This window comes from Elephas maximus, chromosome 1, assembly GCF_024166365.1.
Source record: "Elephas maximus indicus isolate mEleMax1 chromosome 1, mEleMax1 primary haplotype, whole genome shotgun sequence".
In the NCBI taxonomy this organism is placed as follows: Eukaryota; Metazoa; Chordata; class Mammalia; order Proboscidea; family Elephantidae; genus Elephas; species Elephas maximus.
Window position 1 is genome coordinate 138,811,063 of NC_064819.1, and position 27,420 is coordinate 138,838,482.

At 37.8% G+C, this 27,420-nt stretch overlaps 1 protein-coding gene across 11 annotated transcripts in view; it reads right to left on the bottom strand.

Moving 5' to 3' along the window:
* Positions 1–27,420, bottom strand: part of FILIP1 (filamin A interacting protein 1) — a 244,741-nt gene that overhangs the window by 141,531 nt on the left and 75,790 nt on the right. For 2 of the 11 annotated variants that reach the window (XM_049895773.1, XM_049895764.1), the window contains exon 1: positions 6,946–7,698. The exons of 7 other annotated variants lie outside the window; for them this stretch is intronic. In XM_049895773.1, coding sequence (XP_049751730.1) covers positions 6,946–6,978 — 33 coding nt within the window. In that variant the 5' untranslated portion in view covers positions 6,979–7,698. Of the gene's footprint in view, positions 1–585; positions 941–6,945; positions 7,701–27,420 lie in introns of those variants that run through there. 2 more of the 11 variants (XM_049895685.1, XM_049895734.1) reach the window with 2 other exon arrangements.

Below are 27,420 nucleotides of genomic sequence, written 5' to 3' on the forward strand. Positions count from 1 at the left end.
ATATACACAAGGCACACATCAAGCTTCCAGTCTTAGTGTCTTATGCCAAGGTATGAATGGAGGTTGAAGCTCAGCAACATTTAAAGGGAGCCTCCTATATGGAAAAAAAAAAAAATCCAGAACAACAACCAAAAGAACTCTCAGCAAACAGAGAAAATGGTAACAAATGAAGACAACTTTAAAATAAAAAAAACTGTAACAACTTCAGAGGCATAAGATTCATACCATCTATAAAACAAAAAGTCTACTATTAATAAAAAAGTAATCATTGGAAAGGCTCTTTGAAAATTAAAGTATGAAAGCACAAATTAAAAAAAGATAAAGTTGAAGAAACATCTCAGAGGAAGAATATAAAGAGGTAGAAAATATGAGCAAAAGGATTAAAAAAAAAAAAAAAGATTGATTCAGGATATCCAAATAATAAGTTTTAATGAAAGAAAAAGAGAAAAGTTAAAAATAAAGGAAAGCAAATTCTAAAAATACATATTTTAAAAAACTTTCCAGAAATAATGTTTATGAATTTTGAGACTTAAAAGGCCTTATAAGTGTCCAGCATTATAAAAGAAAAGAAAAAAAAAGACCTACCCCAAGTAGTTGTAAAGTTTCAGAACATGAAGGATGTTGTCCTTGTTAGGCACCAATGCTCGGCCCATAATAAGCTCTTTCGTAAATGTCAGCTATTTTTATTGTTGTTACTGAGAACAGAGGTAATATTTAAGAATAATTCAGCAAATATAGACTCCTGAGAAAAAGTCTAAGGTGTTTGTCTTTCTGGCTACAGACAGGTCTGTTTTGTTAGTGACAGGAAAATGGCTGAATCTTATTCAATTCTGGGCCAAGCCTTTTTAGGAGTGATGAAATACAGAAAGGAATTCTGGTCCCAGCTAACCAAGAGTCTGGTAATTTTCCAGAGACGGTCTCTTTGTCAGATGATAAAACAAATATTTACCGTCTTTGAATTAAACTAAAGAGTGACATTTCTTTTTCTTCAGAGGCCACAAAGTACAATACAATTTCTGAAAAATTGCACTGGTCAAGCAGGAAAACTATAGGTAAAAATTACCAGAAAATTAAGAGTTATCTTAATCACATAAATTTGAAGGCCTTATTCATTTTATGTAATCAGCAATTATATATTGTATACAGTACCTAGTAAACAGTGACAGAATTAAATAATACAGTATTATAAATATAAAAATATTTAAAAATGTATTGGAGGTTCAAGAATGAATCATTGTTGAAAATGTCACAAAAGTTGTTCTTTCATTATTACTTTATACAGCAGTATTTTTCTAGGTAGTTGAATCTTTTCTATACAATTGTCCATAGGCATATTTCTGTGAAGGAAGTAAGACAGAAAAACAACAACAACACATCCTGTTCTAGGTGATGGAAATGAGTATAAGGAGGTGAAGCAATGCCCAGATTTGTAAGGTCACAGATCCTTAAGGCATGGTATGTGTTTATGAAATACCCATGAGGAGAATTGGAATTTAGTCCCAACTCTTTCATTGACCAGCTGTTTTTATGACTGTGAGCCTCACTTTCCTCAACTGTAAATGGAAGAGGTGCTTTGTTGTTAAGTGCCATCAAGTTGGTTCCAACTCATAGCAGCCTTACGTACAACAGAATGAAACACTGCCCAGTCTGGCACCATTCTCATAATCGTTTCTACGTTTGAGCTCAATGTTGCAGCCACTGTCAATCCATCTCATCAAGGGTCTTCCTTTTTTTCGCTGACCCTCTATTTTACCAAGCATGATGTCTTTCTCCAGGAACTGGTCCCTCCTGATAACATATCCAAAGTACATGAGACAAAGTCTCAGCATCCTTGCTTCCAAAGAACACTCTGGCTGTACTTCTTCCAAGACAAATTTGTCCATTCTTTTGGCAATCCACAGGATATTCAATATTCTTCGCCAATACCATAATTCAAAGGTGTTGGTTCTTCAGTCTTCCTTATTCATTGTCCAGCTTTCTCATGTATATGAGGTGATTGAAAATACCATGGCTTGAGTCAGGCGCACCTTAGTCCTCAAAATGACATCTTTGCTTTTTAACACTTAAAAGAGGTCTTTTGCAGCAGGTTTGCCCAATGAAATAATTTGATTTCTTGACTGCTACTTCCATGGGTGTTGATTGTGACCCAAGTAAAATGAAATCCTTGACAACGTCAGTCTTTTCTCTACTTATCATCATGTTGCTTATTGGCCTAGTTGTGAATGTTTTTGTATTCCTTATGTTGAGGTGTAATCCATACTGAAGGTTATAGTCTTTGATTTTCATTAGTAAATGCCAAGTCCTCCTCAATTTCAGCAAGCAAAGTTGTGTCATCTGCACATCACAAGTTGTTAAAGAGTCTTCCTCCAATCCTGATGCTTCATTCTTCTTCATATAGTCCAGCTTCTCAGATTATTTGCTCGGCATACAGATTGAATAAGTGTGGCGAAAGGATACAACCTTGATGCACACTTTTCCTGATTTTAAGCCACGTAGTATCCACTTGTTCTGTTCATGTGACTGCCTCTTGGTCTATGTACAGGTTCCTCATGAGCACAATTAAGTGTTCTGGAATTCCCATTCTTTGCAATGTTACCCATAATTTGTTATGATCTACACAGTTGAATACCTTTGCATAATCAACAAAACACAAGTAAACACCTTTCTGGCATTCACTGCTTTCAGCCAAGATCCATCTGACGTCAGTAATGATATCCGTGGTTCCACGCCTCTTCTGAATCCAACTTGAATTTCTGGAAATTCCCTATCAATATACTGCTGCAACCATTTTTTAAATTATCCTCAGCAAAATTTTACTTGCGTGTGATATTAATGATATTGTTCCATGATGTCCACATTCTGTTGAATCACCTTTCTTTGGAATGGGTACAAATACAGATCTCTTCCAGTCAGTTGGCCAGGTAGCCATCTTCCAAATTTCTTGGCATAGACGAGTGAGCACTTCCAGCATTGCATCTGTTTCTTGGAACCTCTCAATTGGTATTTCAGCACTTCCTGGAGCCTTATTTTTTGCCAGTGCCTTCAGTGCAGATTGGACTTCTTCCTTCAATACCATTGGTTCTTGGGCATATGCTACCTCCTGAAATGATTGAACATTGACCAATTCTTTTTGGTACAGTGACTCTGTGTATTCCTTCCATCTTCCTTTGATGCTTCCTGCATCATTCAATATTTTGCCCCTAGAATTCTTCTATATTGCAACTTGAGGCTTGAAATTTTTTTTTCAGTTCTTTCAGTTTGAGAAATGCCAAATGTGTTCTTCCCTTTGGTTTTATAACTCCAAGTCTTTGCACATTTTATTATAATACTTTACTTTGTCTTCTAGGGGTCTATGTTTGCTGAGTTATTGTTAAATATTACCTCTGTTCTCAGTAACAACAATAAAAATAGCTGACATTTTTGAAAGAGCTTATTATGGGCCAAGCATTGGTTAAGCACCTAATGCATATAGTATTATCTCACGGAATCCTGACAACAACCCAGTAAAGCAGGTAGTATAATTATTCCTCCTGTAAAGATAAAGAAAGTGAGTCTTAGAGAGATTTAGTCATTTGACCGAAATACCTCAGAAAGCCTGAACTAAAATGCAGGACTGCTGTATTCTCCACGTGCAAGGAGAAATCTAGATGAAGCTTTCTGCACTGTATCTGGACTACTGCAATACAAATGAAGTTATAGCCACACTTTTGTGGGGCTAAAATAAGTTTAGTCACATGGTGTCACATCCCTAAATAGATTCAAACAATAAAAAGCAAAAGGAGGTCCTACTATCCTAGCTAATGGTTTTTTCTCTAATTTCTACTCAACAACAACAAAAAACCAAACCAACTGCCATCAAGTCAATTCTGACTCATAGCAACCCATGTGTGTCAGAGTAGAACTGTGCTCCATAGGGTTTTCAAGGCTGTGACCTTTCAGAAGCAAGTTGCCAGACCTTTCTTCCAAGTCTCCTCTGGGTAGGTTTAAACACCAACCTACCAGTTAGTAGTCGAACAGTAACTGTTTACACCACTCCATAATGTCTAATAGTGTAATACCTTATTCTCCTAAAACTATATTCTCTTCCCCCACTGCTCCTCCAACAATGCCTTTCTACCCCTTAATACTTCAGGCTTTCAAAGGACCTGAAGACTAACTTTGCTCTGGCAGTTTTTACTGCTGACATTTTGAATGAGAAAAGTTACTAAGACTCCAGGAACATAACCACTTTTATAATGACTGGATATGAGTTGAACTGATTTTTTTAATCAGCCTACATCTCATCAAGAAACATTTAATTTGTGTATTAGGTGGTTATTTCTATCACGCCAATTGTACAAAATTGTATATTTTAAAAAGCTTGCCTTTATATGGCAAATATACTCAAATAATTTTATGGCATTTTCAAAAAATGTGAGGCAAATCCCAACTGATGGTCAACACTAAAAGACGAATAAACCTCCATGAGGAGAAAGACGTGCAGTGGTTTCGGTGATATCACTGCTTCGTGCTGACAAGGGAGAAAATGAAATACTGCACAGACTGTCCCACCTGTGTGCTGATGATGACTTCATATGTCCTAATTGCCTGCACATATGTCAGTGTATCCAGGTGTCTTTTAAATACCTTTTCTTTTAAATCCCTAGATTGTTTCCTAACATAAAAAAAGAAAGAAAAAGCTTAAAATCAGTTGCAATGTAGAGAGTCACGGACTGTATCTATTTTGAACTCCTTCTGACTTCTGTCTTTTCTAACTGGCCCTGAGGGGTCTTGTCTTAGATTAAATCAGACCATAAAGAGCCTGCATTGAAAACAGGACATCACTACTTTATAAGCTAAGTAAGGAGAAAATTTGAAAATATTCCCATTGAAACACCTTCAATGAATGCAACTGAACCCACATGACTGTCAGAGATGGTTATCTGATATTTATAGATTTTTATTGGTCTAAAGAGGCTCTAAGTTCTGTATCAGTCAACCAATCTTCATGAACTTATTCACTGTGTGAATGCAAAGACTGGTAACAGCAGTAAAGCTAGAGGAAAATTTTGTGATACACTAATTAAGGTGCACTAAAATTTTCATTTGTCTAAAAGGCCATGCTACCACAATTCAGAAGTTTCAGGCTCAGTATTTGGGCAGAAACTATGTAAGAAAATGAGTCACCACTTTTTGGAATAATTTTTTTTCAAACACATAGTGGCCCCTAGCCACCTCTCTTCTCCACCCTGTAGTTACACTACCTAACACCACCCAACCCCACAGTGGACTTTAAGGTATCCCATGACCTCATCTATCAACATTCCTAGCATTTGTTTTCCTAACATGCTGTACCCTCCTAGATGTTTGCCTTCAACCTCAAGGAGTCAAGAGAGCTGCATCTCCACACTTAGTCCCATGCTTACTTATTCTGTAATCCTGGACAAGTCACTTAACCTCTCCAGCCCATGTTTCCTTATCTGTAAAATGAGGATAATAATGCCTGTTTGACTCACTGTATTTATTAAAATAATAATACATGAGAAAGTACTTAGACATATTAACTATTTGGGTGACCAAGCACCTCTCAATCACCCCTACAGACACCACCAGGGACAAATACACTTTACTTTCAACTGTGAGCATCAAGTACACAGGTTGGCAAACTTTTTCTGTAAAGGCCAGAGAGTAAATATGGGCTTTGCAGGCCACAGAGTCTGTCACAACTACTCAACTCTGCTGTTGTAGCACAAAAGCAACCATAGAAAATTCATAAGTGAATGGCTGTGACTGGGCCCCTACCCCTTTTTTTTTGCCAACCCAGAGCTAAATTGATATGTGACAAATAAGATTGATAGATTCATTCGAACCGGGGAAAATGGTTTCTGCTACTCTCCATTCCCTCTTCCAGTTTATAGCAATTAGATAAATGGTTGAAAATCACAGAGAATGAAAAAGATGAAGTAAAAGATAGTTTAGTAGCTATGCCATCTGTCCACCCACCCTTTTCTTCTCTTCTAAATATATCGACGGAGGACATGAATACAAAAGGAGATACCACACTTATCTCTCACTATTAATTAGCCATCATATAAATCCAGCCTTTGTTAGCTTGGAAAATATGGGTGATAATTCATTCCATACAGTTCCATCGTGTACTAGTGTTCTGCATTATAAGCGCACAGGAACCATACTATGTGTAATGACAGTAAAACATGATGCCTTTCCTCAAGAATGTCATAAATCTCTAACTTTCTTAATAATTCAATTCATTAATAAAAAATGTAATCACTTTCTCAACATATATATTTATGTATAAATTATAAATATTATGCTTATCTCCTAACATATTATGCATAGCATAAATTATATCCAAATAGAAAAAAACAATGAAATAAATATAAATAGAAGGTTAAATATTTTATTCCCACCTTCCAAAAGCTTCTCATGTGACACTGATCTACAACCAGACATGTTGTACTAATCAGTCCAGAGAGGCTAAGACCACCCACTTCTGATGCCAAATTGTGCAGTGGATAACAAATCCCACTTCACTTGACAACTGCATCCTAGAGAAATCTCAGCTTTCCTTCCCTATCCACCTCAGACCTCAGCTGCCCAGACAGCCTTTCTTTCTGATTCCAGCCACTCGGGGACTCAGCCGCAAGCTCAAAAATCCACATGACTCTCTCCACTTCAGACCAGCCAGCCCCCATTACTTTTTTGGATCATATAATCTGCTGGAACAATTCACAGAAATCATGGGAAAACCATACCTGCAATAACAGTTTTAATATAACAGCAACAACAAAAAAGGATACAAATGAAAAGATGCATGGTGCAATGTCTGGGAGGGGTCAAAACATGGAGCTTTCATATCCCAAGGAGATACGCTACTTTCCCAAGAGCAGATGTTTGTTCTTTCCAATCAGGAGCTTCAGTGCTCAGGTCTTTTGTTGGACTCACCACGTGGCCATGGTAGATTACATCATGCCTCATAAGGCTTGGTCAGCATCAGGCCCCCAGGTTGTCCCACTTGGGCTGGTTAGGCCCCATCCACCAGCCTCAGGTGTAGTTTGGTTCTCAGGAACCCAGGACAAAAGGCCAAATTGCTTTCTGCTCCTCACACATATAACCAGATTTAAAAATAAAAGAAAGCTTGGGAAATGTTTTAATAGCAGTGTCACAGCTGAGTATCAAGTAGATCTAATACTGAATAACTCTTGAGATCACAAGAAATTTGGAAACATGCGAAGTCAGATGGCTGTAGATTAGAACAGAGGTGTGAGCTAAGAGGAGTGAGCATTCCTCAGATGGTGGTACTCCAGCAGAGCCCCAGGGGATGAGTACACTCTTTCCAGACTGAGGGAAGTGTATAAACAAAGGCACATAGTTGTCCAATGGCCTGATGTGGTCTAGGGAGAAGATGTTAAAAATGGAGGACAAGTGCAGCAAAATAATAATTATGTATATCATAAAAGCATATTGGATTAACTCAGGCAAGCTGCATCTTATAATAAGACTACACTGTGTGGTTACATTTCAGCTTTCAGTTTGTCTCTCATATGGCACGGTAATCCTTTCACATGAGAAAAAAAAAACAGTGAACCTTGGTGGTAGCCATGGAAACTAAACACTGAGAGTGAGGGCAGAGGAAGGTCAAGGAATGTTCTATAGTTACATACCAAGAAAGTACAAAATACAGGTTATTTTTAATTTTGGCTCTCTTCCTATAGTTTTTAATGTCTAAAAATTAAAATTACATAAATAGTAAAGTCTGTTTCTTGTGTAGGCATGAGAAAAAATACTTTCCCAGTAATTCTACCTCCATATTTTATTGGCTTTTTATTTTCATCTGCTGCCATTCAAGCCAACAAAAATGCCCAAAGTGAGTATTTTTCCAAGTATGTAACCAGGGAGGGTGTCCTTTATCTTTCTTCCCTTTGTTTTTGTGCACCTGTGTTCTTAGTGCACTAGCATGACTCATTATTCACAGAATGCAAATTAAGAATTGCTATTCCAAGAGTGGAGCCCTGGTGGTGCAGTGGTTAAGCATTCAGCTATTAACTAAAAGGTCGGCAGTTCAAATTCACCAGCCTCTCCTGTGGGATCACCGTGAGTAGGAATCGACTTGACAGCAACGGGTTTGGTTTGTTTCTTTTCAAGAGTAGTGACGTGTTTACACTCAGTTGTCCATAGTCTCTCATCTAATGACACTTGCAGCTAAGGACAAAGGTTTGCCAGGCAACAGACAAATCAGAGTGGGAGTGTGGCATAGCCTGTGAATAAAGAGTTTTCCCCCCACCAAACACAGTCAGCTGTCTTGGGCAGAGATTGAGCCTCGGATTCTTGGGCCAACTGAGGTAATAGGAGTAACTGTCCCCGTCCTCTGTATACTTCTGCCCTAAGGAAATTTGCCCAATGACTAGTGGGTGGATGAGAAGAAATATGAAAGAGGAAAGCCAAAAAAAAAAAAAAATCAAAACCTCAGAGGATAAGAATACTTTTTAAAATCTCTTACAATACCCTATGCAAAAGATACTGGCATGCGGGAAAATAGAGTTTCTCTTGTAAGGACTATAAACAACCGCATTTTGCTTGAACAAAAATCCTAACCAAAACCACATACTTATAGGTTTTCTATTTCTCTATAGAGTTTTATTTGCTTGTTAACCTGTTATAACCCTCTATTTGGTAGGCTGTTTAGATTTTATCAGAACAGCCCCACTGTTTTCATTAAACAATTTTGTTACCTGTATATTTATAAATGTCATACCCTACATATGACTGTATCGTTGAATTAAAAGGAAATTTTAGAAAAAACTTTTCTTTAATACTCTAAGTTATTGCTCAAAACTTAAGTTTAAAGATAGAACTGATGTAAATGTTATCAGTGAAATTATTTTCTGTGTCCACTTTATTATTTTCATTGAACATACACACTTATTCAGTGACTTCAAATTGGCAACACTAGGTAAAGAAAAGAAATCACGGGTGGTTTGTGTTATCATGGAACTCAGTCTAGTTGTTCTACTTGAATAAATAAGTCATTGTTACGAGTTGAACTGTGACCTCCCCAAAATTGCGTGTGTGAATTTGGCTAGGCCATGATTCTCAGTATTGTGTGATTGTCCACTCTTTTGTCATCTGATGTGGTTTTCCTATGTGTTGTAAATCCTGCCTCTATGATGTAAATGAGGCAGGATTAGAGGCAGTTATTTTAATGAGGTAGGACTTAATCTACAAGATTAGGTTGTGTTTTAAGTCAATCTCTTTTGAGTTATAAAATACAGAAGCAAGCAGAGAGACATGGGGACCTCATACCACCAAGAAGAAGCACTGGGAGCATAACGTGTCCTTTGGACACAGGTCCCTGTGCTGAGAAGCTCTTGACCAGGGGAAGACTGACCACCAAGACCTTTCCCAGAGCTGAGAAAAACAGAAATTCTTTTCCTGGAGCTGGCACCCTGAATTCAGACTTCTAGCCTCCTAAACTGTGAGAGAATAAATTTCTTTTTGTTAAAGCCGTCCACTTGTGGTATTTCTGTTACAGCAGCACTAGATAACTAAGACAGTCATGAATGGTGCTGGAGAAACTAGTAAGATCTTTTGATTATACTAGCTGATTATATTAAAAATTCACTCTCTTGATCCATTGTGGATGAAATCTATGCAATCTTGCATAGAGAAGGTACTCAGTAACACTTTTATTGAATTAGCTTTGTTGAATTAGCTTTGTTCTAGAAACATCAATTATTATTTTTTTATAATAAACTAGAAAAAAAATTGACCTGAAAATAGCTCTTTCAGCCAAAGTGTTACTGAGTACCTTCTCTATGCAAGATTGCATGGATTTCATCCACAATGGATCAAGAGAGTGAATTTTTAATAAAATCTTTTAAAAACTGAAAAAGTACTCTGTGTTCTAGCAGTCAATTTTTTCAAAGCACAAAATTATATGTGCAGTGGCAATTCAGAGGCCCCTACAATTTGTTCAGTTTTCTCCAGATGAGGATTTTAAATCATTGGGGAATTCTTCATTTTATTATCTTCAAATATGAATGAGTGGATGGATAAATGATTGTTAGGGACTTACCATTTAAATTATGTCTGAGTCCAATTCCACAGTCTTGTGCCTCTGCACAGTTTCATAGAAAAAGAACTTAGAATCAGTTTGACTGGAACGAAGTAACTAGAATTTTGGCCTCTCAAACTCTGCTCCCACCCAGGACCTGGAACCTCCTGGCTCTCTTCAAAGACCCTCACCCAGCTATTTCTAGAAGTCACCAATGGGAGGGGTGAAATCACTATGCTCCCTAATGTTATCCTGATAACTGCTATGAAACATTCTTGCATTTCCTTCTCTCTTGCTCTTGCTGCCAAGGGGCCTCTCCTGTCATCACTGAAGCTGCTGATACATTATCAAAGGCATCAAAGAAGAGAATAACAGAAAAGGGCAGAAGCCTCCATGGTTTTATTCCCAGTGCACAGACCACCAAACCTCCATGCACTAAAACTGATGGCGAGATCAGAACCCCTGTTGCTCTTGAAGCTGTTAGGATCACAGGAGCCACAGTCACAGAAGTCACTGTTGCTGGAAATCCTCCACTCCATCTGTGGATGCGCCAAAGCCCTGATGTATTTTTCCCCAAAGTTGAGAGAAGGTATGACACAGAAATTTCTATTGGAGACAGGAGATTTAGTGCAAGTAACCTGGTTGGAAGGAGGAACAAAGGATTACCTTGAACCTACATTTGCTTAGGAAGCAGACTTTGATCATATATTGCTGTTTACCCGGTAGAGCTTTAAGGGTTTGGGTTGCTCACAGAGATTATAGAGGAAAGAGGAAGACCCTCAATGAGATGGATTGACACAGTGGCTACAACAATGAGCTCGAAGATAACAAAGATTGCTTAATCTAATAATCTAACAAAGAAGCATAACAAAGAATGTGCAGGACCTGGCAGTGTTTCATTCTGTTGTACATAGGGACACTACAAGTCAGAACAGACTTGACTGCACCTGACAACAACTGCATGGAGATTATAAAGCAGATAAAGCTATACACACAAGCTACCTTTTCATGACAAGGTAGAGAGAACTCATCTTTTCCTGACTCATTTTGGGTTGTTACCTTGTATGAACAAAATGTCAGTGTTTGGTGAGGTTTTACTGGACACTGGCAGAAATCCTTTGGGAACAGGTTAACAAGAAGATAGGGCAGTGATGCCAGTGATGTGCTGGTAAATCAGCTCTACAGAAAAAAAAAAAAAAAAAGAAAAGCTCTGATTGGTAGCATTTGTAGATTCCATGGTGTAAATACCCCACCATGGCCAATTTCAAGCTACCAACATGATGTCACTGAATGGGGAGTTGAGAAGAGATGAGCACGGTCAGCTCCTACGAGCTGGTGCCAGTTGGCTCACCATACCACTGAGAAAGGGCCAAGTAACTGTTGTGGTGTCAATTCCCTGTTAAGCCACACAGAATCATACTGGGGCTATTTCCCCACATTCCTAAGAAAGATACTATGACGGCAGAGCTAGGAAAGACCAGATAGGTGTACTGCTTCCTTCATTTAACCCTCTGTCTACCTGACAAGGATAAAGCACATTTTGACCAACCATGCCTCAATGCCCAGCATTGTGGTTGCTTCAAAGCAGACACAAAAGCATGCAGAAGGGGAAAAAATTGGAAGGAAATAATGCTTTCTTAAAGTATGTGACAATAACCTAGGGAGAAAATATGTGAGGGTGTAGGTACAAACTTAAAACAAATGGCCTCTGTAAAGAAAACACACTGGATTTTGAACTGAAGTCAGTGTTTTGTTCTTGTTTTCCTGTCTTTTATTAGAAAGAAAGCTTAGTTCATACAGATATTGGCTTTCTCATCTTCCTCACACTCCTCATTTCAGCAATCCTTCTTGGCCAGAGAGGCCTCCTGGGAGAGCTTGGGTCTGTGATATTTCGGTAACAGTTACTGATGTGTTGATGCAGTCAGCGATCTCTCCATGTTCACTATGATGTAATTGCCTCAAGTAGAGTCCAAAAAGATGATGTCAAAAATATATACAAACAAACAGTGACCTCGAAGACTTCTAATGCATTTTAATGGAACAAGTATAGCTGTGCTCATTGGTCAGGGTCCTTCATGATTCTCTGAGAACATAATCGAGCTGGGAAAGAACTGTTGTCAAGAACCAAGGATTAGTCATCAGTAATGTTGGCTAGGAGACTAACTGGACATGCCAAAGAAATTAACTGCTAACAGGACATTTCAAAAAAGTTAACTGCTTGCTTTGTGCCTCAATTTCCCCATCTAAGAGGGGAGACCACTAACTGTTCTCTTTTTCACAGGAGAAAACTATGAGGTTTCATGAATTAATTTATTGAAAAGAAAGATTTTAGAAAGAAGGCTCTGTGTATGATGGTCATCTTAGCAGTATTGCATTTTAACAATTCCTGCGTTATCTCTATTACACTCTTTTACTGTGAAATAGTGACAATCTAAAAGCAACTAATTTTATTGTCATGAACTCAAAAATATGCTTCCTCCAGCTGTGCTTAGTTGTATGCCTGCCAGTGGATCCTTTTGGGCAGGAAATATTAGTGAAAGAGGGTTAATGCTTCATCATAGGTTATGTATAAATAGTGAGGCTATAAAGATATAGTATAATGATTTTTGTCATTCACTAGGCTATGGGATAAAGCCAACATCTGGACTTCATACTCTGGAGCAAGACTATTCATAGCAACTGATGAGTATATTCAGCCAGGGGACTTTGCTTTTCTCTTCCTACCTCCTTCATTCCACAGGGCCTTGATTAGAATACTTAAGATAAATTTAACCCAAGTCAATTTTAAAAATGGAAACAAATTATTCTTATTTTTACCTGCATATTACAGCTTTGGCGTACTTGCCATTTCCTTCATCCCACAAGATCATAAACTGTTTGCAGGCAGAAACTGTCTAATTCACTTTTGTAACCCCTGTAGAATTAACATAGAGTTTACACATAATGCACAGGCGATACATCTTTCTCTAATCAGGTTGGGCTACGCGAAGTGGTCGAGAGCTCAGGCTGCTAACCAAAAGGTCAGCAGTTGAGATCCACCAACCACTCCTTGGAATCCCTGTGAGGCAGTTCTACTCTATCCTATGGGGTCGCTATGAGTCGAAATCGACTCGACGGCACACAACGACAACAAAGGTAAAAAAGGCAGTGTATTCCAGTAGATGGATCCTGATTAAAAAGAGGAAAAATGTGGAACAGAATTTCAAATTCTTACAGAAACCAGACTTACTGGACCCATTGGGACTGGAGGAATCTCCGAATCTATTGCCCTGAGATAATCTTTAAGCCTTGAACCAAAACTATCCCGTGAAGTCATCTTTAAACTAAACAACAGCTTAGCATAACTAGTAAAGAATGTTTGCTTTGAGCACTCTTCTAAAGAATTGAGAGCAGTCACAACAAATTAAGACCAAACGACAACAAAGCCAAAGAATCACTTTGCCATCAAGTTGATCCTGACTCACAGCGACCCTGTAGGACAGAGTAAAAGTGCCCCATAGGGTTTCCAAGGCTGTAAATCTTTATAGCAACAGACTGCCACATCTTCCTCCCAAAATTGACAACAGTAACTCTAAAATACAGAGAATTTTAGAGGGCAGAGAGTCTAAGTTAATAGTGGTGAAACAATATGAGTAGAGATAGCGAGAATGGTGACACAATGCAAAGAATGCAACCAAAGTCACTGAACTGTACATGCAGAGAATGTTGAATGGGTATATGTTTCATTGTACATATTTTCACCAAAAAAAAGGCAGGGTATGGCAAGAGTCAATAGACGCCAGCATATTCTACTTGATGTCCTGGAAAGGGTGGCCTCATTCAGGCACAAGTAAATGGAAGAATATAAATAAGGTAGAACAATTTCTCAAAAGTTCTCAAAACTTCTAAGGACCCACTAGAATGTTGTTACTACTTGTGGACTCTTTATTAAGAAGATGGAACATTTACAAGATTTCCCAGAAATTACAGAGAAACCATGAAAGCCAAAAAGTGACTAAAAGGTTAAGAAATTAGATAAATTTTAAATGACTCCAATAGGAAGTCCTGAGCTCTGCCAGACACAGAGGTTACAAACAGGCTGCTGATCAACATGATAGGCCAACATCACATTCTCCTCAAATAAACTTCAGAGAAATGTCTCCAGATCTCAGAATTCTCACCCTCAACATGCAAACACAGAGGTCTTGCATCATGGCAATTTCTCCAACTTCATAAGAGAAGCAAATCTGAGCTACTAAAAGTTCTGAGAAAAGATTAAGGGCTAATAAATATGTACAGTCACAACTGTAGTACGCAAACCCGGGTTCTCTATCTCTTAAAGTACAGAACAAGAGCTATAATGTGTAGACATAAGTAGAAGTCCTCAAAGTATGAAAGAGGGCAGATACAGGGCAATAGAAAGTAAGTTACTTTTAACATTATAGAACTAACAAGTTAAATGTAGTAGCCCCGTGGGATGAGTCAAGCACCAAAGTAAGAAAAGTATTTATACACACACACACACACACACAAACTCAAATCCGTTGCGTCAAGTTGATTCCAACTCATAGCCATCCTATAGGACAGAGCAGAACGGCCCCATAGGGTTTCCAAGGAGTTGCTGGTGGATTCGAACTGCTGACCTTTCGGTTAGCAGCCAAGCTTTTAAGCGCTGTGCCATCAGGGCTCCACATAAATAAATAGCTAATCAACTTATATTAGGATATATAAAATAAAAAGTTAGAAATATTTATGCACAACACTAGCCTTTGAGTATAATATCCTATAGAGCAACTGCCATACATTTCCAAAATGGTACTCTGAGGCCCCTATCAGAAATAAAATCCTGGGTCAGAGGGACCACACACTTGAACTATGTACATTTTTTAAGTTCTTCCTAACACTGAAATACAAAAGTAGGGCATGGCTAAGAAGTGATTCTAAAGAGAAAAATGAATTAGTAAATCCTTTCTTCCTATTACACTCAATAAACAAAGCAGTTCACAAATATTTCTTGAAAATCTATTGAATGCAAAGTACTATGGATGTCTTCCCTTATCTAAATTAATAAGAAAATATATACATTTGCAGGAATATATGTTATTACTATAATGGTTTACTCTCCCTGTCAGTATAAAAGTCAATATCTCAAGAGTTTGAACTTGATAAAAGCATAGAATAACTGCATTAAACAGGTGACATAAATAAGATGAGGAAATAATTTTTGAATTTTTTTAAAAGAATACTATGGGAAAATACTTTGCAGGTTCTTTTTATACCATTTTGTAAACCTAAAATTATTTTGAAATAAAAAGTTAAAGAATACATTGTGGCGAATATGAAAATGAAAAGCAAATAAGTACTATAAGATATGCACTGAATCCAATTTAAAAAATGGGCAAAGGAAATGAACAGACACTTCACCAAAGAAGACATTCAAGCAGCTAACAGACCCATGAGGAAATGCTCGCGATCACTAACCATTAGAGAAATGCAAATCAAAAACCCCAATAAGATAACATCTTACCCTAGCATTACTAGCACAAATCAAAAAAACAGAAAATAATAAATGCTGGAGAGGCTGCAGGGAGACTGAAACTCTTACACACTGCTGGTGGGGATGCAAAATGGTACAACCGTTTTGGAAAGCGATATGGCACTTCTTTAAAAAGCTAGAAATAGAAATACCATATGATCAAGTTATCCCACTCCTGGGGATATATCCCAGAGAAATAAAATCCATCACATGAATAGACATATGCACACCCATGTCTGTTGCAGTTTGACCAGCATAATGTTTTAAACATTAAGAAATTTCACATTCAAATCCAGATTTCTGATTTCACTAAAAGTTATAAGTTTGCCAACATGGGCCTCCATTCCCATGTGACAACAATATGCCGAAAATGAATGGCAACTGTCCCCTTTGGATAAGTCATGGACTCTTGATGTTACCTACTTAGGCATCTCAGTTTTGTTTTGTTTTAATATTTTATTGTGTTTTGGTGAAAGTTTACAAAGGAAATTTGTTCTCATTTAACAATTTCTGTACATATTGTTTGGTGACATTGGTTACATTCTTCACAATACACCAGCATTCTTGTTCTTTCCATTTTAGTTGTTCTGTTTCCATTAATCTAGCTTCCCTGTCCCCCCCCTTGCCTTCTCATCTTTGGTCTAAGGCAAATGTTAACAATTTGATTTTGTATAGGTGGTTATTTTGAGGAGCGTAGTACTCACAGATGTTACTGTTTATTTTATGAGCTGATCCATCATTTGGCTGAAAGGTGATCTCTGGGAGTGGTTTGAGCTTCAAGTTTAAAGAGAATCTCAGGGCAATAGTCTTGGGGGTTCATTTAGTCTCTACTGGTCCGGTAAACCTGGACTTTTTTTCAGGAATTTGAGGTTTTTTCCTACATTTTTCTCCCATTCTCTTTGGGACCATCTATTGTGTCCCTGGTGGGAACTGTAGTGGTAGCCAGACACCACCTAGTTCTTCTGGTCTCAAGGCAGGTGATATCCTTGTTCATGTAGACTATTGGTTCTGTAGACTAGTTTCTTCTTTAAGTCTTTGGTTTCCTTTTTTCTCTTTAGCTCTGGATGAGTAGAGACCAATAGTTGCGTCTTAGATGGTGCTCAAGCTTTTAAGACCCCAGATGCTACTCACTAAACTAGGATGTAGAACATTATCTTTATGGATTATATTATGCCAATGGACTGAGTTGCCCCACAAGACTATGGTCCTTACCCCTCAAACCCAGTAGACCAATCCTGTGAGGTATTTGTTGTATCTAGGAAATATCCATAACCATGCCTGCTGTGTGCTTTATTTTATATTTAAAAATATACAGCACACATAAACATACATATGCCTACAGTTATTCATATATGCTTTCCTGTACATATTTATGCACACTTAGATACTTATGTACTTTGTTGTATTTTTGAGGAAGGTTCCCAAAAGGTACTATTTGACAATTGGGATTACATCACATTGGCCCAAACTTAAGTCACATGGCTACATCTATCTGTTCTTGTCTTCTTATAAAACGAAGGATCATACAATATTTGTCCTTATATGCTTGACTTATTTCACTTATTATACCCTCCAGGCCCATCCATGTTTATAATATGTTTCATGGACTCACTACTGTTCTTTATGGTTGCATAGTATTCCATTGTGTGTATGTACTACAATTTGCATATCCATTCATCTGCTGAGGGGCACTGTGGTTGTTGCCATTGTTTTGCTATTGTGAATAAAGCTGCAGTGAACATAGGATTGCATACATCTGGTCTTGTTGTAGTTTCAGGTCTCTAGGGTATATTCTTGGAGTGGGATCACTGGATCATAACGTAGCTCTATTTCTAGTATTTTGAGGAAGCACCAAACTGTTCCCCACCAGCAAAGAATAAGGGTCCTGATCTCCCCACATTCTCGCCAACATTTACCGTTTTCTGTTTTTTTAACTAGTGACACTTTAGTAGCAGTGAGATGGTATCTCATTGTAGTTTTTATTCACATCTAATGGCTAATGATCATGAGCATCTTTTTTTTTTTAATTAACTTTTATTGAGCTTCAAGTGAACATTTACAAATCAAGTCAGTCTGTCACATATAAGTTTATATACGTCTTACTCCGTACTCCCACTTGCTCTCCCCCAATGAGTCAGCCCTTCCAGTCTCTCCTTTCGTGACAATTTTGCCAGCTTCCAACTCTCTCTATCCTCCCATCCCCCCTCCAGACAGGAGATGCCAACACAGTCTCAAGTGTCCACCTGATATAATTAGCTCACTCTTCATCAGCATCTCTCTCCCACCCACTGTCCAGTCCCTTTCATGTCTGATGAGTTGTCTTCGGGGATGGTTCCTGTCCTGTGCCAACAGAAGGTTTGGGGACCATGACCGCCGGGATTCCTCTAGTCTCAGTCAGACCATTAAGTCTGGTCTTTTTATGAGAATTTGGGGTCTGCATCCCACTGATCTCCTGCTCCCTCAGGGGTTCTCTGTTGTGCTCCCTGTCAGGGCAGTCATCGGTTGTGGCCAGGCACCAACTAGTTCTTTTGGTCTCAGGATGATGTAGGTCTCTGGTTCATGTGGCCCTTTCTGTCTCTTGGGCTCTTAGTTGTCCTGTGACCTTGGTGTTCTTCATTTTCCTTTGCTCCAGGTGGGTTGAGACCAATTGATGCATCTTAGATGGCCACTTGTTAGCATTTAAGACCCCAGATGCCACATTTCAAAGTGGGATGCAGAATGTTTTCATAATAGAATTATTTTGCCAATTGACTTAGAAGTCCCCTTAAACCATGGTTCCCAAACCCCCACCCTTGCTCCGCTGACCTTTGAAGCATTCATTTTATCCTGGAAACTTCTTTGCTTTTGGTCCAGTCCCATTGAGCTGACCTTCCATGTATTGAGTGTTGTCCTTCCCTTCACCTAAAGCAGTTCTTATCTACTAATTCATCAGTAAAAAACCCTCTCCCTCCCTCCCTCCCTCCCCGCCTCGTAACCACAAAAGTATGTACTATTTCTCAAGATCTTATAATAGTGGTCTTATACAATATTTGTCCTTTTGCCTCTGACTAATTTCGCTCAGCATAATGCCTTCCAGGTTCCTCCATGTTATGAAATGTTTCACAGATTCGTCACTGTTCTTTATCGATGCGTAGTATTCCATTGTGTGAATATACCACAATTTATTTACCCATTCATCCGTTGATGGACACCTTGGTTGCTTCCAGCTTTTTGCTATTGTAAACAGAGCTGCAATAAACATGGGTGTGCATATATCTGTTTGTGTGAAGGCCCTTGTTTCTCTAGGGTATATTCCAAGGAGTGGGATTTCTGGGTTGTATGGTAGTTCTATTTCTAACCTTTTAAGATAACGCCAGATAGATTTCCAAAGTGGTTGTACCATTTTACATTCCCACCAGCAGTGTATAAGAGTTCCAATCTCTCCGCAGCCTCTCCAACATTTATTATTTTGTGTTTTTTGGATTAATGCCAGCCTTGTTGGAGTGAGACGGAATCTCATCGTAATTTTAATTTGCATTTCTCTAATGGTTAATGATCGAGAGCATTTTCTCATGTATCTGTTAGCTGCCTGAATATCTTCTTTAGTGAAGTGTGTGTTCATATCCTTTGCCCACTTCTTGATTGGGTTGTTTGTCTTTCTGTGGTTGAGTTTTGACAGAATCATATTGATTTTAGAGATCAGGCACTGGTCGGAGATGTCATAGCTGAAAATTCTTTCCCAGTCTGTAGGTGGTCTTTTTACATGAGCATCTTTTTATGTGTTTGTTTGGTGTGAGGTATGGATCCTGCTTCAATTTTCTGCAAGTAGATATCCATTTTTTGCCAGCACCCTTTATTAAAGAGTCTGTCTCTGCCCAACTGGATGGACTTGGACCCCTTGTCGAAATCAGTTGTCCATACATGTTTGGGTTTAGTTCTGAGCTCCAAATTCTGTTCCACTGGTCTATGCATCTATCACTGAACCAGTACTAGGCATCTATCATTGATTACAGCGGTTGTATATTATGTTTTGATAGCAGGGAGTGTGAGGCCTCCCACTTCGTTCTTTTTCTTCAACGTTGCTTTGGCTACTTGGGGTTTCTTTCCTTTCCATGTGAAGTTGGTCATTGGTTTTTCCATTTCAGTAAAGAATGTTGTTGGGATTTGTATTGGGATTGCATTGAATCATTAGATTGCTTTAGGTAGCATTGACGTTTTCACTATATTAAGCCTTTCTACCTGAACACAGGATGTTGTTCCGTTTTTGTAGGTCTCGTTTAATCTCTTGTAACAATGTTTTATAATTCTCATTGTTATAAGTCTTTTATGTCCCTTGCTATGTTAATAAGAAGGCTTGATGGTGTAGTGGTTAAAGCACTTGGCTGTTAACTGAAATGTCAACGGTTCAAACTCACCAGCCACTCCAAGGGAGAAAGATCTGGCAGTCTGCTTCCATAAAGATTACAGCCTTGGAAACCCTATGGGGCAGCTCTACTCTGTCCTACAGGGTCGCTATGAGTCAGAATCGACTCAACGGCACTGGGCAGTGGGTGGTTAGGTTAATCCCTATGTATTTTATTGATTTGAAGGCTATTGTAAATGGTATTGCTTTCTTGATTTCTTTTTTGGAGTAGTCTAGAGGAAACCAACTGATTTTTTTGTGATCTTATATCCTGCAACGTTGCTAAAATCTTCTATCAGTTTTCTTGTGGAATCTTTAGTTCTTCTATATATAGGACCATGTCATCTGCAAATAACAATAATTTTATTTCTTCTTTTCCAATTTGGATATCTTTTATTTCTCTTTCTTGTCTTATTGCTGTGGCTAGCACTTTCAGGACAATGTTGAATAAGAGTGGTGATAACAGGCATCCTTGTCTCTTTCCCATTCTCAGAGGGAAGTTTCTCTGCCTTTCTTGGTTGAGTATGGCTGTTGGTGTTTCACATATGCCCTTAACTACAATGAGGAATTTCCCTTCTATTCCTATTTTGCTGAGAGTTTTTATCAGGAAAGGGTGTTGAATTTTATCCACTGCCTTTTCTGCATCAGTTGATGTTACCGTGTGGCTCTCTCCTTTGTTTTATTTATGTGGTGGGTTATACTCATTGATTTTCTAACATCAAACCACGCTTGTAATCCTGGTATGAATCCCACTTGATTATACTGTATGGTATTTTTGATAAGTTGCTGTAGCCTATTGGCTAGGATTTTGTTGGAGAAAATTTTTTTTTTATTGTACTTTAGGTGAAAGTTTACAGTTTAAGTTAATTTCTCATACAAAAATTTATACACATATTATTTTGTGACATTAGTTGCAATCCCCAAAACATGACAGCACACTCCCCGTTTCCACCCTGGATTCCCTGTGTCCATTCAACCAGTTCCTGTCCCTTCCTACCTTCTTATCCTGCTTTTGGACAGAAGCCACCCATTTGGTCTCATATATCTGATTGAACTGAGAAGCACATCCCTCACATGTATTATTTTTTGTTTTATACATCTGTGTAATCATTGTCTGAAGAGTGGGCTTCGGGAATGGTTTTAGTTCTGAGTTAACAGTGCGTATGGGGGCCATAGTTTCGGGGATTCCTCCAGTCTCTGTCAGACGATTAAGTGTGATCTTTTTATGTGAATTTGAGTTTTGCACCACACTTTTCTCCTGCTCCATCATGGACTCTCTGCTGTGTTCCCTGTCAGGGCGGTCATTGGTAGTAGCTGGGCACCATCTAGTGCTTCTGGTCTCAGCTGTTGGAGTCTCTGGTTATGCGGACCTTTTGTTTCTTAAGCTAATATTTTCCTTGTGTCTTTGGTGTTCTTCATTCTCCTTTGTTCCAGGTGAGCTGGAACCAACTGATGCGTCTTAGATGGCTGCTCGCAAGCTTTTAATGCCCCCGACACCACTCACCAGTGTGGGATGCAGAACATTTTCTTAATAAACTTTGTTATGCCAATTGACCTAGATGTCCATGAAACCATGGTCTCCAGACCCTGGCTCCTGCTACTCTGTCCCTCAAAGTGTTTAGTTGTGTTCAGGAAAATTCTTAGCTTTTGCTTTAGTCCAGTTGTACTGATTTCCCCTGTATTGTGTGTTTTCCTTCCCTTCAGCTAGGATAATTCTTGTCTACTATCTGGTTAGTGAATTCCCCTCTCCCTCCTTCTCCACCCTCATAACCATCAAAGAATGTTTTCTTTTGTGTTTAATTCTTTTCTTGAGTTTTTATAATAGTGGTCTTACACAATATTTGTCCTTTTGTGACTGACTAATTTCAGTCAACATAATGCCTTCCAGATTCATCCATGTTGTGAGACGTTTCACAGATTCATCGTTGTTCTTTATCATTGCATAGCATTCCATTGTGTGAACATATCATAATTTGTTTATTCATTCATCTGTTGATGGGCACCTAGGTTGTTTCCATCCTTCTGCTATTGTGGACAGTGCTGCAATGAACATGCGTGTGCATATATCTATTCGTGTGATGGTTCTTACTTCTCTAGGATATATTCCAAGGAGTGGAATTGCTGGATCGTATGATAGTTCTATTTCTAGCTTTTTAAAGAAGCACCAAATTGATTTCCAAAGTGGTTGTACCATATTACATTCCCGACAGCAGTGTGTAAGTGTTCCAGTCTCTCCACAACCTCTTCAACATTTATTATTTTATATTTTTGGGGTTAATGCTAGCCTTGCTGGGGTGAGATGATATCTCATTGTAGTTCTGAGTTGCATTTCTTTAATGGCTAATGATTGTGAGCATTTCCTCATGCATCTGTTGGCCACCTGAATGTCTTCTTTGGTGACGTGTCTGTTCATATCCTTTGCTGATTTTTTAATCGGGTTTTCTTTTTGTTGTTCAGGTTTTGTAGTATCTTTTACATTTTTTTTTTAATACATTTTAGAGATTAGATGCTGATTGGCTATGTCATAGCCAAAAACTTTTTCCCAGTCTGTAGGTTGTCTTTTTCTCTTTTGGTGCAGTCTTTTGATGAGCATAAGTGTTTGATTTTAAGGAGCTCCCAGTTTCTCTTCTGGTGTTTGTGCATTGTTAGTTATGTTTTGTATTCTGTTTATGCCATGCATTAGGGCTCCTAGCATTGTCTCTATTTTTTCTTCCATGATTTTTTACATTTTAGATTTTATATTTAGGTCTTTGACTCATTTTGAGTTACTTTTTGTGCATGGTATGAGGTATGGGTCTTGTTTGATTTTTTTTCCAGATGGATATCCAGTTATGCCAGCACCATTTGTTAAAGAGACCGTCTTTTCCCCATTTATTGGACTTTGGGCCTTTGTCAAATATCAGCTGCTCAGATGTGGATGAATTACATCCAGATTCTCAATTCTGTTTCATTGGTCTATGTATCTGGTGTTGTACAAGTACCAGGCTGTTTTGACTAATGTAGCGGGATAATAAATTCTAAAATCAGGCAGTGTGAGGCATCCCACTTTGTTCTTCTTTTTCAGTAATGCTTTACTTATCTGGGGCTTCTTCCCTTTCCATATGAAGTTGGTGATTTATTTCTCCATCTCGTTAAAAAATGTCATTGGAATTTGGATAGGGACTGCATTGCATCTGTAGATTGCATTGGGTAGAATTGACATTTTCACAATGTTGAGTCTTCCTATCCATGAATAAGGTATGTTCTTCCACTTCGGTAGGCCTCTTTTGGTTTTTTGCAGTAGTGTCTTGTAGCCTTCTTTGTATAGGTCTTTTACATCTCTGGTTATATTAATTCCTAAGTATTTTATCTTCTTGGGAGCTATTGTAAATGGTATTGATTTGGTGATTTCCTCTTTGACATTCTCTTTGTTGGTGTAGAGGAATCCAATTGATTTTTGTATGTTTCTCTTGTATCCTGATACTTTGCTGAAATCTTCTATTAGTTTCAGTCGTTTTCTCGTGGATTTTTTAGGGTTTTCTGTGCATAAGATCATATCATCTACAAATAAGGATACTTTTACTTCTTCCTTACCAATTTGGATGCCCTTTATTTCTTGTTCTTGCCTTATTGCTCTGGCTAGAATCTCCAGCACGATGTTGAATAAGAGTGGTGATAAAGGGCATCCTTGTCTGCTCCCCTATCTCAAGGGGAGTGCTTTCAGGCTCTCCATTTAGGATGATATTGGTTGTTGACGTTGTATAAATGCCCTTTATTATGTTGAGGAACTTCCCTTCTATTCCAATTTTGCAAAGAGTTTTTATCACAAATGAGTTTTAGACTTTGTCAAATGCCTTTTCTGCATCATTTGGTAAGATCACGTGGTTCTTTTGTTTTATTTATATGATGGATTACATTGATTGTTTTTCTAATGTGAAACCATCCTTGCATTCCTGGTATGAATCACGCTTGGTCATGGTGAATTATTTTTTTGATATGTTGTTGAATTCTATTAGCTAGAATTTTGTCAAGGATTTTTGCATCTATGATCATAAGGAATATTGGTCTGTAATTTTCTTTTTCTGTGGTGTCTTTATCTGGTTTTGGTATCAGGGTTATGTTGGCTTCATAGAATGAGCTCAGGAGTATCCCATCCTTTTGTATGCTCTGAAATACCTTTAGTAGTACTGGCGTTAACTCTTTGAAAGTTTGGTAGAATTCTCCAGTGAAGCTGTCAGGACCCAGGGCTTTTTTTGGTTGAGCATTTTTAAATTCCCTCTTCACTCTCTTTTTTTGTTATAGGTTTATTTAGTTGTTCTACCTGTTTGTGTTAGTTTAGGTAGGTAGCATTTTTCTAGAAATTTGTCCATCTCCTCTAGGTTTTCAAATTTGCGGAGAATAATTTTTCATAGTATTCTGCTATGATTTTTTTTATTTCAGTTGGATATATTGTGACATTACTCATTTCTTATCTGGATTATTTGCTTTCTCTCCCGTTTTTCTTTTATCAGTTTGGCCAGTGGTTTATCAATCATGTTGGTCTTTTTCAAAGAAACAGTTTTTGGTCTTGTTAAGTCTTTTGATTGTTTTTCTATTCTCTATTTCATTTATTTCTGCTCGAATTTTTAGTATTTCCTTTCTTCTGGTGCCCATGGGCTTCTTTTGCTGCTCTCTTTCTATTTGTTTGAATTGTAGTGTTAATTTTTTTTATTCTGGCCCTTTCTTTTTTTTTTTTTGGATGGGTGCATTTATTGCTATAAATTGACCTCTGAGCACTGGTTCTGGTAGGATGTGTTTTCATTCTCATTTGATTCTGTGAATTTCCTTATTTTGTCCTTGATTCTTATATAATCCAATAGTTTTGAGCAAAGTGTTGTTCAGTTTCCATGTATTTGATCTTTTTTTTCCTTGCTTTTTCTGTTATTGATTTCTACTTTAATGGCTTTCCGGTCAGAGAAGATGCTTTATAATATTTTGATATTTTGGATTCTTTTAAGGCTTGCTTTGTGGCCTAATATGTGGTCTATTTTGGAGAATGTTCCATGTGTGTTGGAAAAGAAAGTATACTTACCTGGTGTTGAGTGCATTGTTCTGTATATGTCTATGAGATCAAGTTGGCTGATTGTGGCATTTAGATCTTCCATGTCTTTATTAAGCTTCTTTCTGGATGTTCTGTCCTTCTCACAGAAAGTCGTGTGTTGAAGACTCCTACTATTATTGTGGAACTGTCTATCTCTCTTTTCAATTCTGCTAGAGTTTGCTTTATGTATTTTGGAGCTCTGTCATTGGGTGTGTAAATATTTATTATGATTATGTCCTCTTAGTGTATTGACCCTTTAATCATTATATAGTATCCTCCCTTATCCTTTGTGGTGGATTTTATTTTAAAGTCTATTTTGTCAGAGATTAGTATTGTAACTCCTGCTCTTTTTTGATTGTTGTTTGCTTGATACATTTTTTTCCATCCTCTGAGTTTTAGTTTAAACAAACTAAAGTCTAAGTCTTTAAGGTGTGCCTTTTGTAGGCAGCATATAGACAGATTGTGTTTTTTAATCCATTCTGCCACTCACTTTCTCTTTATTGCTGCATTTAATCCATTAATATTCAGCATAATTATTGATAGGTATGAGTTTTTTTTTTTTTTATGAGTTTAGTGCTGTCATTTTGATGTCTTTTTTTGTATGTGTTGTTGACAGTTTCTTTGTTCCCCTTAATTTTTTTGTGTTGAGTCATTTTCCTTTATGTATTTTCTTTTTTTAATTTTTATTTTGTATTTGCTGAGTCTTTATGTTTTTCTTGCTTTTTATTTTGATGTGTAGGATTGTTAGTTTCCTTTGTGGATACCTTAATACCTACCCCTATTTTATTAAGTTTAAACCACCTTGACTTCCTCTCAATATGAAAGATCTATAACTACATTTCTTAGTCCCTGTTTTTTATTTTAATGTCATCTTTTAGATAATGACATCTCTGTTTCCTTATTTTCAGTGTTTTAGCTTTATTTTTGTGATTTCCCTCTCTGGGTTGATATCTGGTTGCTCTTTCCTGTGTTCTAGTCTTAGGTGGTTGTCTGATGTTATTGATTTTCTTACCAGAGGACTTCCTTTAGTATTTCTTGTAATTTTAGTTTGATTTTTGCAAATTCCCTAAACTTCTGCTTATCTGGAAGTGTCCTAATTTTGCCATCATATTTGAGCAACAGTTTTGCTGGATTTATAATTCTTGGCTCATAATTTTTTTTCCTTCAAGGCTTTATATATGTCATCCCATTGCCTTCTTGCCTGCATGGTTTCTGCTGAGTAGTCTGACCTTAGTCTTATTGACTCTCCTTTGTAGGTGACTTTTTGTTCATCTCTAGCCATTCTTAAACTTCTCTCTTTATCTTTGGGTTTGGTAAATTTGATTATGTCTTGGTGACTTCATTTGGGATCTGCCTTGTGTAGGGTTTGATGAGCATCTTCAATAGATATCTTCTCATCTTTCACAATATCAGGGATGTGTTCTGCTAATAAATCTTCAACAATTCTCTCTGTATTTTCTGTTAACCCCCTGTTCTGCTATTCCAATCACTTGTAGGTTATTTCTTTTGATAGAGTCCCACATAATCCTTAGGGTTTTTTTTTTTTTTTTAATTCTTTTACCTGATCTTTCTTCAAATAAATTGGTGTCAAGTGCTTTATCTTCAACATCACTAATTCTGAATTCCATTGCTTCAATTTTGCTCCTATGACTTTCTATTGAGCTGTCAAATTCTGAAATTTTATTGTTAATCTTTTGGGTTTCTATTTGCTGTCTCTCTATGGATTCCTGCAGCCTATTAAATTTGTCATTATGCTCTTGTATAACCCTCTTGAGTTCTCTGTTGCTTTGTCTGTGTGTTCCTTGGCTTGGTCTGTGTTTTGCTTGATCTCCTTCCTCGTCTTTTGAAGAGCTCTGTATATTAATCTTTTGAATTCTACTTCCAGTAATTCCAAGATTTTATCTTCCTCCAGGAGGTTTCTTGGTTCTTTGTTTTGGTCGCTTGCTGAAGCCATCATGGTCTGCCTCTTTATGTGATTTGATATTGACTGTTGTCTCTGAGCCATCAATAAGTTATTGTATTTATTTTGTTTGCTTACTGTGTCCTAACTTATTGTTTTATTTTGTTTTAATATGCCCAAATAGGCTGGTTGTGTGAGCTACTTTGATTATTGGTGTCTTTGAATCTCTCACGTCCTATCACCAGGTGGTTAGAGCTGTTATTAGGTATGTTAGCTCGGGAGTCCATTTACTTTTCTTATGTGGATTCAGCTCCAGTGTCCAGGTGGTTGGTCACCAAGTATGTGGTGTAGGTTCTCATCTACAGTCCTAGACAGGCAGGGTTATGTAGAGGCAGAGTGGATACAGGTATCTGGGTGCTGTAAGGTGTTATGTGCTGAGCAGTGTAAGGGGCTGACAGCTGCTTCTGCGTGCCTGGATGGAAGGCATGTCCCTGTTCCCTAGAGTGCATAG